This window comes from Orbicella franksi, chromosome 9, assembly GCF_964199315.1.
Source record: "Orbicella franksi chromosome 9, jaOrbFran1.1, whole genome shotgun sequence".
NCBI classification, from domain to species: domain Eukaryota; kingdom Metazoa; phylum Cnidaria; class Anthozoa; order Scleractinia; family Merulinidae; genus Orbicella; species Orbicella franksi.
This window is the reverse complement of record NC_138153.1, coordinates 5,841,171-5,853,395: the sequence shown is the minus strand read 5'-3', so window position 1 is coordinate 5,853,395 and position 12,225 is coordinate 5,841,171. Positions and strand designations below refer to the sequence as shown.

At 38.3% G+C, this 12,225-nt stretch overlaps 2 protein-coding genes across 7 annotated transcripts; one reads left to right on the top strand and one right to left on the bottom strand.

The window, feature by feature from the left end:
* Positions 1 to 349: 349 nt before the first annotated feature.
* LOC145496473 (uncharacterized) lies at positions 350 to 3,855 on the bottom strand. Its single transcript, XM_081476151.1, has 3 exons — positions 3,773 to 3,855; positions 2,215 to 3,223; positions 350 to 1,494 (listed from the first exon to the last, which is right to left on the bottom strand). Exons 1-3 carry the CDS (start codon positions 3,818 to 3,820, stop codon positions 1,169 to 1,171), a joined length of 1,383 nt encoding a protein of 460 aa, XP_081332277.1. The 5' UTR covers positions 3,821 to 3,855; the 3' UTR covers positions 350 to 1,168.
* Positions 3,779 to 12,115, top strand: LOC145496476 (uncharacterized). Of its 6 annotated transcripts, XM_081476156.1 has the most exons (7): positions 5,282 to 5,547; positions 5,678 to 6,329; positions 7,454 to 7,593; positions 9,888 to 10,091; positions 10,711 to 10,884; positions 11,349 to 11,410; positions 11,653 to 12,115. In XM_081476156.1, exons 2-6 carry the CDS (start codon positions 5,969 to 5,971, stop codon positions 11,388 to 11,390), a joined length of 921 nt encoding a protein of 306 aa, XP_081332282.1. In that variant the 5' UTR covers positions 5,282 to 5,547; positions 5,678 to 5,968; the 3' UTR covers positions 11,391 to 11,410; positions 11,653 to 12,115. The 6 variants fall into 6 exon arrangements, 1 of the variants encoding a protein (XP_081332282.1); XR_014050553.1 differs by lacking the exon at positions 5,282 to 5,547 and adding an exon at positions 3,779 to 3,860 and having other exon boundaries at positions 10,711 to 11,410; XR_014050552.1 differs by lacking the exon at positions 5,282 to 5,547 and adding an exon at positions 4,576 to 4,652 and having other exon boundaries at positions 10,711 to 11,410.
* Positions 12,116 to 12,225: the final 110 nt, after the last annotated feature.

The window sequence follows — 12,225 nt, the reverse complement described above, 5'->3', positions numbered from 1 at the left end:
ACCATACCCTTCACAGCGGCACAAGCCCACATAGCTTATATATGGGAGTACCTCCTGGGGAGGCTGGTCCATTATTGTAAACGCATTGTCACAAAAAATCTGGCGTTATGTTTAGACCTGGATTGACCAGCAGGACGCAGAGCGCTGCATACCCTTACTGATCAACTGTTGCAAGTGAAACTTTACCGAGTACGATTTTCAAATACACAGAGGACAAACACGAACATAGCTTGGTGTTTTTTCTCTTATAACATCCGAAGGTCTCAAATCAAAGCGTTCAAAGGAAGTACATTTACGTGTTATTTAAGACGGACAATTTATTTTTCTGAGGTTTGTTGATCTAAGCGTTGTAAAGAACTAGAGCCTCTACAAAATATACATGAATTTCGCTGGTTGTCACTATTTGAACCAGATATAGATATACAAAAATTTCGAAAAGCTTAGTGAACTTTATTCAACTAATTGTTCTGGCAAGTACGGACACTATGATTTGTCTTGTATTGTTCAGTATTATATTCAGTGAATGTAAAAGTATACAAAGCTTAAATTTGCCAAGTGTGTCTTTCTTTTTTTATCTAATTTAACTGAACAACCACACATTGCTTCAAGTACAATACTACTTTAAAAAAATGATATATCACATTCTTGGAAACAAAAGGAAATGAAACTTTACGCACAGGTAGCTTAATCTAGAAACTATGAAGAAGAAAGCACTGCGGGATAAACAACAAGTAGGACAACAGTATAACATTTTGTAACTGAAAATTTAAACATCATAGCTTATCTACATTAATTTAACTCTCACATTTTTCATCTGTTCATTGCAAATCCAGAAATCTAGAATATTAGGTTTTTGTCTTTCTTGCTCAGTTCAATACTTTGCGACGAGAAAATTTTAAGTCAGTCGCATTGAGATTATCTTAGGGTAAAACAAGCGTTTTTTCGTGATATACTTTCTCAGCAGTTTCTTTAAAAACTGAACCTTTTTTTAGCAAACATAAGTTGGTAGCTGTCATCCCCTTCACCCTCCATTGTGGAATAGCGTGACAGGAGATAGTGTGACACAGCAAAGGACATCCCAGACGTGAGCTTGAACTGTCCTGAAGTCTTCTCTAGCTTGCATTGGCTGAGTATCGAAAACGTTATTATTCTTGCCATTGACGATTGACTATCTATAAACATAATCATTTAGCAATTTAACGATATCGTCCCTCTGAATTTTCGGTTTTTGCAGCACTTTTACAAACTCTAAGACAGTGAGGTCAGGCCGCCTAGTCTCGAGGCCGTCCAATAGCTGTCTTGAAGGGCTTCCCAATCCCGAAGTTTTAAGTTCCTTTTCCAATTCCCAAATGTCTTCCTGTGTATACATGAACTCTGCAGCCACATGCTGGAAGTCACCCTTCTTAGCTCCTTCTGGTTTTTTGTCCAATCGTTTCCACACTCTGTCATAGGTGTCGAGAGAGAGCAACTTGAGCTCTTTCATGGGAATAAGAACTGGAAAAAGAAAATAAATATTAAAGAGCTGTTTACCATAAATGACATTCGTCATTTGCTCGTAAATATTCCACGTTGAACTATGCATAATACATGTTTCGGTTTGCGATATGGAAATTGGTCAATGCCCTTGGTGCATTACGAAAGAGGAAACGGGGTAGAGTAACTGGTATAATCAAATTCCCACTCTCGCTCCCAATATCAAGTAGCGATGGTAGGAAGCCTCTCCCCTCTGTAGCCGAGTAATAATATGACGAAAATGACTGATTCCGCAATATTATCAGTCCAGGCAACTGGGAAAAAGACAGAATTCTACCAAAAAGACGAAAGTTAAATCAGCCTGCATGTCAAAATGTGGTTGCTGTGACACTATCAAATAACGCAAAAAAAAAAAAAAAAAAAAAAAAAAAAAACAGGTATGAAAGAGACACTAAGTTGAAAGTTTCAGCTTTACAGAAGAAATTTGTAAAGAAAAACGTCGAGAGGCCCGTATGGCATCTTCCCCTTGCTTGTTCTGACTGAAAAATAAACACTAGGTACTGCAACAATGGTGCTCCGTGGCATAGCCTGCCCCTATTAGCAACATCAGCATGTTTTGCCAGCTACCGATATATATATACGAGTACTATTGTGACTATGGCTCAAAAGTAATGATACATTCGTGCATTTGATGATCAGATTAAATAGCGAAGTACAAGCAAGATATATATTCCTGCTCACCTCCCTTAGGCACGACACTCACAGGTTGTCCTCTGATGTCATCTAGCACTGAGCTTTCGGTGGCTCCCCCGAGTTCAGCGTCGCTAGATCTACACCCACAAGTGGGATGACATCTCGCCCACTTGAAGTAGGCCGCAAGTTTCTTCCTCTTGGCGACGAGTACAATCATTATCAAAATGGCGATGCTCACACTCACAGCCTTAATGACTCGATTCTTGTTTGCGCCGCTGCTGTCTAACAAAGATCCTTTGCTCTTTCTTACAGCTAAACTGCTTTTGCCATCAGAGTATGTGGCTGGAGCAGTCCGTTTTTGCAACTCAGTTGAAGTAGTTGAGAGAGTGCGGAAACTCTTGTTTTGATCTCTGGTCTTAGTGCTAATGAAACGTTCTTCTGTTGTGGGTGAAAGTGATGCTGCTTTTTCGTCAGTTGCCGTTGTTGTTGTTATTGTTGTTGTTGTCCTGGTGGTGTTGCCCCTGTCTTGCTCCATGGCTCCTTGATTTGGTAACACAGTTATCGCGCCTGAGGTCGCTTTCACAACGCTTGTCCAAGATGCTTGGCAGCCACGTTCGTGTCTGGGTTTGCAGTGGCGGTGTCTTGGTAGACCCTGGGTTTTGCATTGACTCTCGAATTGATCTCTTCCGTCCCAACAACAAACAGAACACGGCAAACAATCAAAGACGACCTCACTCTCGTAATACCCATAGCTACAAGAGCCACATTGCGTGTTCTTGGTGGCAGAGCAGTTCCGTGTGACCATGCGCCCAGTTAAACACACGGTGCATGGCTTGCATTGTCCTTTATCGTAAGTATCAGAAAAAGTTCCCTCTTTACATGCCACACAGTGTAAATGTGTTCCATATTTGGCAACCGTTCCGCAAGGAATCGAGGATTCCATTCCATCTGGGCAGTCGATACAAGCCAAGCACGTGTCATTCTTTGCTGCATTATTGCTTCGCCAGGTGACTTTGTCATCTTTGCATCCAGAGCAGCAGCTGGTTTGAGCTTGGAGCTATGAAACAATGAAAAGTTTCTGAATCTAAAAGTTAAATTGATCGTGATAGTATGGCTTTTTCTGTGTTTTTTTTGTTTTTTTGTTTTTTTTTTTCATTTATTTATAAAGTAATTGTTTCAACTAATAAACAAAATGTGACAAAATAACTCAGTGTCAAAGGCCGACGTCCCACAAAATCATAAATAAACGAATTCTTCTTGACTTTTCACTTGTAGACAAAATACGAAATAACTTAAAAAACAATTCACATTTCTGCGGTTTTATAATGATCCATTGCAATTGGGCAAATAAAACTGAACAGGAAATTGGTGGAACGCGTGTCAACACGTGTGGCTGGAGTTGAATTAGTAAAATACTCGACCTGTGGCCTTGTCACGATAAGCGACGCTGTCTTGATATTGTTGGCATGACATAATTGATATCTTATCGATCGATGGAATATGTTATTATTATGAGGCTATGCGACACTAATAAAACATAATTCATTCATTAATAGCCTATCACCGAATAAGCCCGGCAAACTGACATCAAACTTAGCAAACTTACCAGGGCTGCCATAAAAACTGTTCTCGTTACGATTCTGAAGTAACACATCGGGGATTCAGTCTTGCTCAGTTCAACACGATTTATTCTGGTAAGTTCACTTTGAATATCCTGCTCCGAAGTAAAACGGCTACTGCAATAATAATTAGATGTTTCAACTTAGAACACGACCAGATTGTAATACTAACAATTAATATCGTGCACACTAGTAATCGTATTCTAATCGACGCGACATGTAAGGGATTCAAAATTACGATTAATTTGACACCTAATTTACCTGCTCGTTTGATCGTAATGAACAAGTCATGACTACTTCGTAAATAACAATGAAGTACTCACCAAATAAGTCGATTTTACTTTGCCCAGTGAGAATGATATGAGCCTCAGTTTAAATAGTGCTGACGGTGGAAATTAGAAACTGGTTGAAACCAGATAAACTGGGGGAATTCCCCAGACAATCTCGTCATCATGACTCATCGTCTTTTCCGTGAGCGTGGGAAGAGAAGTTGCACAACGTTAAACGCGATCAAACACTCAGCAGATTTAGGGAATCGCGGCCATGCGACTGGCAATAAAGGAACGAATAGCCCGAAAAAGACTGACAGATTTTTTTCTTGCATACAACTACCTAATCATTGCCTGTATTCCCTTCCGCCGCCAACAGCGTCCGTCCTCACCACAACCTAGACTCCATGTAACCTACCAAATGCTTCGTTGCACTGGTACTGACGTCTGTTAGAGATCAGCCAAGCAGGAAAGCCGGAAAGAAGAACAAATATACAATCGATCAAATAACTGTACATTTTTCCATGTGTCACGCTGTAGTATGGCTGAACTGTTGACCTAAATACATACTGAATGACATGTCTTCCAGCAAAAAAAGGTATTAGAGGCATTACAATGACAGTACAAGGAAAAAAGAATGTTTGAAGCACAACATGAAGGCGCCGGATGAGTATTAAAACATCGCACACGATTCCTTAACGGAAGGAAGAAATCTAACAAATAGCAACAAATGAAAGCATTAGACTTTTAGAGTGGTTTTCGCTTGAGAGTAGAGAAGTAATTGGCTTTACATAACTACGCTACACGATTGGCTAAAAAAGACTCGCGCCACTCTTTCATCCAATCAGAAGTAGAAGTAAAACCAAAACCAATTGAGACTTGTTCGCGCACGTTTTCCAAGGTACATGTATTTACTTGAAGTTTCCATTGGTTCACTGTATTGTCCGTGTTCTTTGTGATTGGCCAGAGTGATTACCCTGGTTTTGGTTTTATGACACTCAATTGAAAACTCTTTCTACACGATGAAATACCTAGAATACCATGGACATTACTGAATAAATGCCTAATAAAGATATGATGGTTTGAGTTACAAGATAGAAGATTCATTAAAAGGTCGAAATTGAAGTGTGTAGGTATTGGCCAACTTTAATCAAATCTTTAAACCAAAAAACAACTCCTAAATCAACAGGAGCTATACTAAGAGGTAGTAAATTATGAATTAAATCAGTTAAATTGTAATAACAACAATACTAGAAAGATTACTGTAAAAATGAAGTATAAATGTATAAAAAAATATTAAACTATTTTCGTGCACGTGCACAGCCGCAGTCCTGTCGAGCATGACTGACAGACTGTTTAGCTTGCTTTATCCAATCAGTGGACCTTTATGTGACAGCTGATATCAATAAATAATTATCATACTGGATTTCGATTCATACTGTAAGGGTTACGAAGTTCAAGGCAAAATGGATGGCTTTGATACTCCGAATACGGTACTCAAATAACTCATTACAACTGAGTATTTCGATTATAGGGTGACAAAGTTTACCTAGTTTTTAGTGCAATAGTTTTGGCGCGACATGTGATAACATTCTGGTAATTTACTCTCCTGCTATTTTGAAGGACGAAGAGGAAGGGAACAGAAGCAATCGAGCATACTTTGAAGGGCCAGACACTGAAGAAATCCAACGGCAACCTTTACAAACGCTCGATGAAGAATCGACACAACCTTCTAGCCAAATGCAACCTAATCCGGCATACTAACTAGTGCCGCCAGTTGAGCGTCAAGAGATTCCCTTTAGCGAAGAGGAGTTGGGAAGTTCTAACACAACTGTTGTAATTCGACAAGCGAATAACGCTTTCCAAGAAGGTCAGATCCACGACAAAGATAATCAAAATCATTAGCAGAGTGACATGATGCTTGTGAAGTCAGTCACACAAAGCTCCCCAACCCAACCAGCGGAGATTCTAATGCAGAGCGAGGGAGAGAAAGGTAGTCTCCAACTGGAGGGCGACAAAGCAGCCATTACACAAACGAATGGTTCTATACAAGTTCGGATCGACGACGGGGCCCACGAAAATGAGCACAGAAGCGATATGATGCTTGCGGAGTCAGGCTCTGTCAGTGAGCTGCTCCACATACTTGTTAATGGTGTGGCCTGTACTCGCGCAGCATTCGAAGACAATGTTTCTATTGAAGAAATCAATCCCTCAGAAAGCAGGCTTCTGGTCACGGGTCGACATGGAGGGCAGTTCAGACGAACTCCTGTACACAGTACGTATCATATTCACTAGTGTTTCAAGAATACGACAATTGTAACTTTTATACTGTAGTTAAAGCACACAGAGGAAAGCAACGACATGCCAGCATCGAAAACTGCATGCTGCAAAAAATCGATGCGGTTGACCGCTATTTTAGTTTGAAGGCTGCTCGGCTGCAATGGCGGTTAGAGTTTGCATTTTATGATGTGTGTGTTACTTAAACTTTGTTACGAGAAAAGACCGTCTAAGCGACCTTGAAATTAATTCATTGCGAGACTTGTGCAAATCCATTCCGAGAATTTCGTGGGGTAGGCAGTTTGTTTCGAATATCGTCGGCCGTTTTATACATATTAAATTGAGAATACAAATGGCACCTTAGAATCAAGAATCACGATTATACTGGTATGGAAGATTGCATGAAGCTTCTCTTTTCTACCTAGGCAAAGTAGAAACATTAAAAGGCCGTAACCACTCTCTTGTAGGAACCAAGCTCATTGAGCTCTCGACAGACTCTTTCCTTGACCATGTTTAAAATATGTTATTCTCAAAATAGCAAGAGGAAAAACAACTTAGCACCTCTGACTTTTCAGCTTTCATACCAAAACCTTGAAGTGGTTGTTCAGTGTTCATTGTTTATGTGAGATTCTCCGAGCATAAAGATCATAAAATGCTCCGTTTGGGACAGGTTTGAGTGCTCTCTCTCACGCACCAAAAGTAAATATGGCGGTCTAAAAAACTATTGACTGCAGCATTTGACTCTTTTAATGCAATAATAAAGGCAGCCATGCAGACTCCCTAAAAAACAGTAATTCAAAATCTTTATCCTCGTAAAATGTCGTGTAAACATTAATCAAACGTTTCAAGGAAGTGCTTGGAATGACTGAATCCGTAACGTTAATACCTTTTCTGATGCTGGAGCCATTGATTACTACTTGAACCGAGTGCTTACAAATATGAATGTCAAATTCAACGCTGAATAGTCTTCTACACTACCTGTCGTGCTCGAGGCAGTTTAACGATTTATTTGTTCTTAAGAAAAAAAATAAGGACTGAGGAAATACATATATACTGTGTAGCAGGTTTTCAATTCTAATTTATCAGTATATCTTACAATGCGTTTACATTTGTTTTACCCAGATGACTCGCCCTTTTCAGTGCAAATACCATCACCAGGTATCCAGACAAAATTATTTGTCTTGGAAAGACGCTTCCCATCCGTACCGAGGAATGAAAAGAGTGTTTCAGTACATTTTCTGGCCTCGCAGGATTTCAGTGAGGTAAAATGATCTCTAATATATTGTACCATTTCATGCGAATATATCTCTGAAATGCCTGCATTTTTCAATGACACATGAGTCATCCTAGCACGCTGCCAATGCTGAACAAACATAAAAGACAACTAAGTGAATTTCAGTCAACCAAATTAATTCTAAAGTAGTACTAATATGACAAGTATGGTATTTCCAATTTTCTATAGTTTCGAGGCATGGTCCTCATGGCATGTGCCAAAAAAACGTTCAGCTGGCGTTTTCAGAGGCTGAGTTACCACCTTTTTGTGGTGGCTTCTTGGGTGGGTACTGTGCTACTTCTAAGACCGCATACTGCTCCTGTAAACTCATTTTAATATTCAAATTACCTAGCAGTACATCTCTTTCCCCTTGAGGGAAATGGACTGGACTTTATCGATTTCTGTTTATTTGAAAATAAATAACCTTTGAAAAGTGTATATTCACATTTTCAGTTTATCTTCAAAAAAATTGAAGATTTCACTTAAGTTATTTAATATTTTATGGAAACCAAATTGGAAACATTCTGTCAAATGAGCACAAAGTCCTTATGATTAAGCAATCTCAAAATGCCCTGTTCAAAGTAGCCATAAATTGACAAAAGTATTCCCTCTTTAGTTTGTGAAAGTTTGCTTTTATTAGGAACCTAAAATTTTGTACAAATATTTCCAAATTGACAGTTCTAATTCTGTTTTTACAATGTGAATGAAATAAATTAAGTAGAAACCATTGTAATGAAACTTCTGATAAAATAAATGCAATTTGAATTATTTAATGCATTTTAATTAATGTATATTTTACTTTATGAGGAAACCCCATATAACAAATTACACATACATGTAAACTGACTGCATTACAGTAATTTTGTTATTACCATTACCTTTCTTCGTCTTTAGGCCAAAATACCACAATTTAATATTTGACCATCACCGGTACAGTTATCAGTCATAACTTTTTTTTATTAAAACAGGTACAATCTTTTTGCCTTGTTCTTCAGATTAATTTGTATTCATCAGAGTCCTCTTAAAATATCTTTAGCAAATTACCTTTAATGTGCGTAATTCCTACTGCAGTAAATTTGCTTACAAATTACATTAGTTTATTCAAATAACATTAACGTGGCTCAAAACGTTTTCCATATCTTTCTAAGACTTAATAAAGAAAATTTAAGGTTGCTGTGAAACCCATGTACAGAATGTTTTTTTTAACTTTGCCAAAAGTTGGATCTTATTCTACTTATCAAAATTCGAAAACAAAAAAGGGTTTACCATTCCGTTTATGGAATATAAGTACTAAAAGCTACATTTAAGGGTGTTTTTAGCAGGTCATACTATGGCTATGGTAACCTATTGTCTCATGAAACGATACCTACATGTTCAGCAATGATTGTTTTTAACAGGTCATACTATGGCTATGGTGACCTATTGTCTCATGAAAACGATAACTACATGTTCAGCAATGATTGGACCGTTGTTTGATACCATGATTGTAGCATCAATTGATAACGACTGGTTATAATGATCCATCAAAATCTACGCCTTGGAAAGTACTGGAAACTGTTTTGAGCCACCTTAAGTAAAATACATTGAACAAATTGATCAACTGGTAGAAACTCTGACATAGAGTAACTCTAAAGTGTGAAAGGACTAAGGCGGTTATTGTGCTGTTTAAGACATCAAGTTTATGGCTGTTCATACCACTAATTACAGCCTTATCAAATTAAAAGTACAGTTAAACCTCTCGTAAGCGACCAGCCAAAATGTCAAGCCTATGTGGTCGCTTAAGGGACGTGTTCGCTTACGAGAGCTTAGACCATATAGGGTCAAAATTTTGCCTCATTAGCATAGGGTAACTGAAGAGACTTACCCCGTGTTTTAAATGTTTTATTCCTGTGAAAAGTCAATTTCGAGAAAAATGCGGTACTTCCCGTTGAGAATATCCGTCTCTTGTACTACCCAGGAATGCGATAATGTTACAACACCTTATTATCCTATTTCTGCTCTGTTATCTGTTAAGTGGTGGTTGCTTACAAGAAGTTCCAAATATAGTGATTTGACTTAGAAACTTTTGGTATTTTGGAAAACTGGTCGCTTACGAGAGGTGGTCGCAACCGGAGGTTCGATTGTATCTCCATACAGTAAAATGTTCAGTCATCTTTGTTTCAAAAATAATTTTACTCTCCTGTAACTTTGTCATGATAACAAAAACTACATGCTATGCCACCTTTTGGCTTATAATGTGAGCCATTAAGTTGTCAATGTGTTACTTTCTTCTCTTTTTACTAGAGGGAAGTGTGTGTATTGGTTAGCAAGATGGAAGAGCAGCCAGGCACGAAGTTAGTGCCATTTTGTGTTGAACGCATGGGTCTACAAACAAGTACTCGATATTTCCACACTGGATTTATACAAGATCAAGTCACAATTAGGTTCCAGTTGGTGAACCAACTGCAAAGAAACTTCAGGATAAAGGACTCAAGCATGGCTGAAAAAGTGAGTGCTATGTACATCGCTGTGTTCAACCTTTACAATAAGTTCAGAATAAGTTCATGACAAAAGTACTTTAAAGCAGTTAAAATTTAAGGGGAGGAGGTTTGTATAGTATAGTTGAAACAACATTAAATGTGACAACTGCATCAGCAACCTATAAGTGTGACTCGAGAGTTGCTTGTGTTACCACAGCTAGTAAGCCTGTCACACTCATTTGTACGTTTTCTAATTTTCAGTAAAAGTAATCCAAAACTTGGTGACCTTTCGAAAAATTTATTGACTAGCAAGTGGGCATTCTATTTTCTGGTCACGCGTCTTAGCGATGCTATTGCAACCTTCTTTTAAAGGGTTTTCTATGGTAACCATGGTCCAACTTAACTTGTTCCACCAAACGTTTTAAGTTATAACTTCTGTCATACCTCGCTCTTTACAGTGTTAGCATCCTTGCTTTACTATTTATTAATATATTGAAAAAAAAAATCCAACGATGACGTCATAAGTGACACGTTACCATCACTGAAATAAATAAATTGGACCTTGCAGGTACTCAGAAGAAAAATTATTTAAAACTGGTTAAAAATTTTCAAAAGTTAAACTGATCATACTTTTCTCTACTATCCAGATATTTACTGTGCCTCAGATAACATCATTAAGTCAGCGGTGGACGGAGCAACCAGGAGCTAAAGCAGAAGTATATGTGGAGTCTCAGGGTGAGGTTGAACAACTATGCGAAGATCACCTAAGGATCATGCTGCAGTATGGAGACACAGCTCTGACTCTTCTTCTGCCAATTTGGGTAATACATGAATTGTCTCCTAATGATTGCAAATGTGTGGCATTTTTATTTTACTACCACTGTGGATGAAGAAATATTCATCTATTTGAATCTACTTCCAAAAAGTGGAACCCCAATTCTCAGTTTGGCAAAGTCTTAACTGCGGCCTTCAATCTTTAAAATTACTTTCAGTAGCCCAGCTTCGACTTCCCGTTGAATTATTGGAAAGGTTAAAAAGTATATTAAAAGCAACAAAGCGAGGCAATCAAATAGCTTAGATTTGCTTATGACCAACAGAAAACGTCAAATCGTCCCTCATTAACGGTATATGCAGTGAAAGAAAGCCACGACATTATGTGCCATATCTTGAAAATACGGCACTCCACAAATCATGACGCGATGACCGTGTTTTACGAAAACACAGTGCAAGGGGACCTTCTCCTCTCGGTTAAATTAAACAGTTTTCCTTCTTTCTCTTCTTTCAGCCTTGTGGACAGAATCATTATCACTCATCTTTGAAAGAGTGACGAACCCGAGTTTTCCTTTGGTAAGTAACAAAGGGAGCTTGTGACATTGGCGACAAAAAGGTTCAGTTCTATTCTTTTAAAATGTCTGTGAGATCAGTATCACAATAATTAAATCGACAATTTTCACCTTAACCTGAACATTGTGGCTATGAACGAATGTTAAAAACCGTATCTCAAAACTTTTCGCAATACCCCATGAACTAGACGGCAGTTTTACAATCATTTTTTTATCACTCAAATAACTACGTTTCTTTCTTCTTAGATGATCAGAAATGCAAGAGCATCAGAAAGGAAGGACATGACGAGGAAGAAACTTCATGGTGGTTCCGTGCGATAGCCTATGGGTCTTTACATGGGTCTACTGTTGTAGTGTTCTTACACTGCAGTTGTTTTCATTGTGGTTTTGATTTAATGAAGTGTTAAAAACTATACACCGTTGATTATCGTTGTTTGCTTGTTTGTTTATAAATCTCCACCAACTACTGAAGTTGCGATAGAATTCGTATGTACATGCTCGTTTTCAAGCTTTACTCTTGGAACGCCATGCCTAGATAACGCTCGCCAATTAACAACTATCCACGTTGGATATGAGATGGTAGATATAATCATCTCAAATCCAACAAGCGCGAGTGGAATAATTGTTTTAATTATTAAAAACGCCCCCAACATAGAGAAAACTGAACCAAAATAAAACTAACAACGCCCCAAAAAATCACGCATAGGCTTACCATGTGTAGAGCACGGTGTAATGGCCATAACCCATGACAGCCAAGTCAGTGAAAACTCTCGAATGGCATTATCCAATGATCCAGTTTTTAATAATTGGAATTAGATA

Excerpts from the sequence above, each read along its gene's own strand:
- LOC145496473 (XM_081476151.1), bottom strand. The coding sequence starts at position 3,820 with ATGTGTTACTTCAGAATCGTAACGAGAACAGTTTTTATGGCAGCCCTG. Across the intron at positions 3,224-3,772 it reads CAGTTTTTATGGCAGCCCTG|CTCCAAGCTCAAACCAGCTG; the intron begins GTAAGTTTGCTA and ends ATTGTTTCATAG. Across the intron at positions 1,495-2,214 it reads GAGTGTCGTGCCTAAGGGAG|TTCTTATTCCCATGAAAGAG; the intron begins GTGAGCAGGAAT and ends TTCTTTTTCCAG.
- LOC145496476 (XM_081476156.1), top strand. The coding sequence starts at position 5,969 with ATGATGCTTGTGAAGTCAGTCACACAAAGCTCCCCAACCCAACCAGCG. Across the intron at positions 7,594-9,887 it reads CCTCGCAGGATTTCAGTGAG|AGGGAAGTGTGTGTATTGGT; the intron begins GTAAAATGATCT and ends TCTTTTTACTAG. Across the intron at positions 10,092-10,710 it reads ACTCAAGCATGGCTGAAAAA|ATATTTACTGTGCCTCAGAT; the intron begins GTGAGTGCTATG and ends TCTACTATCCAG.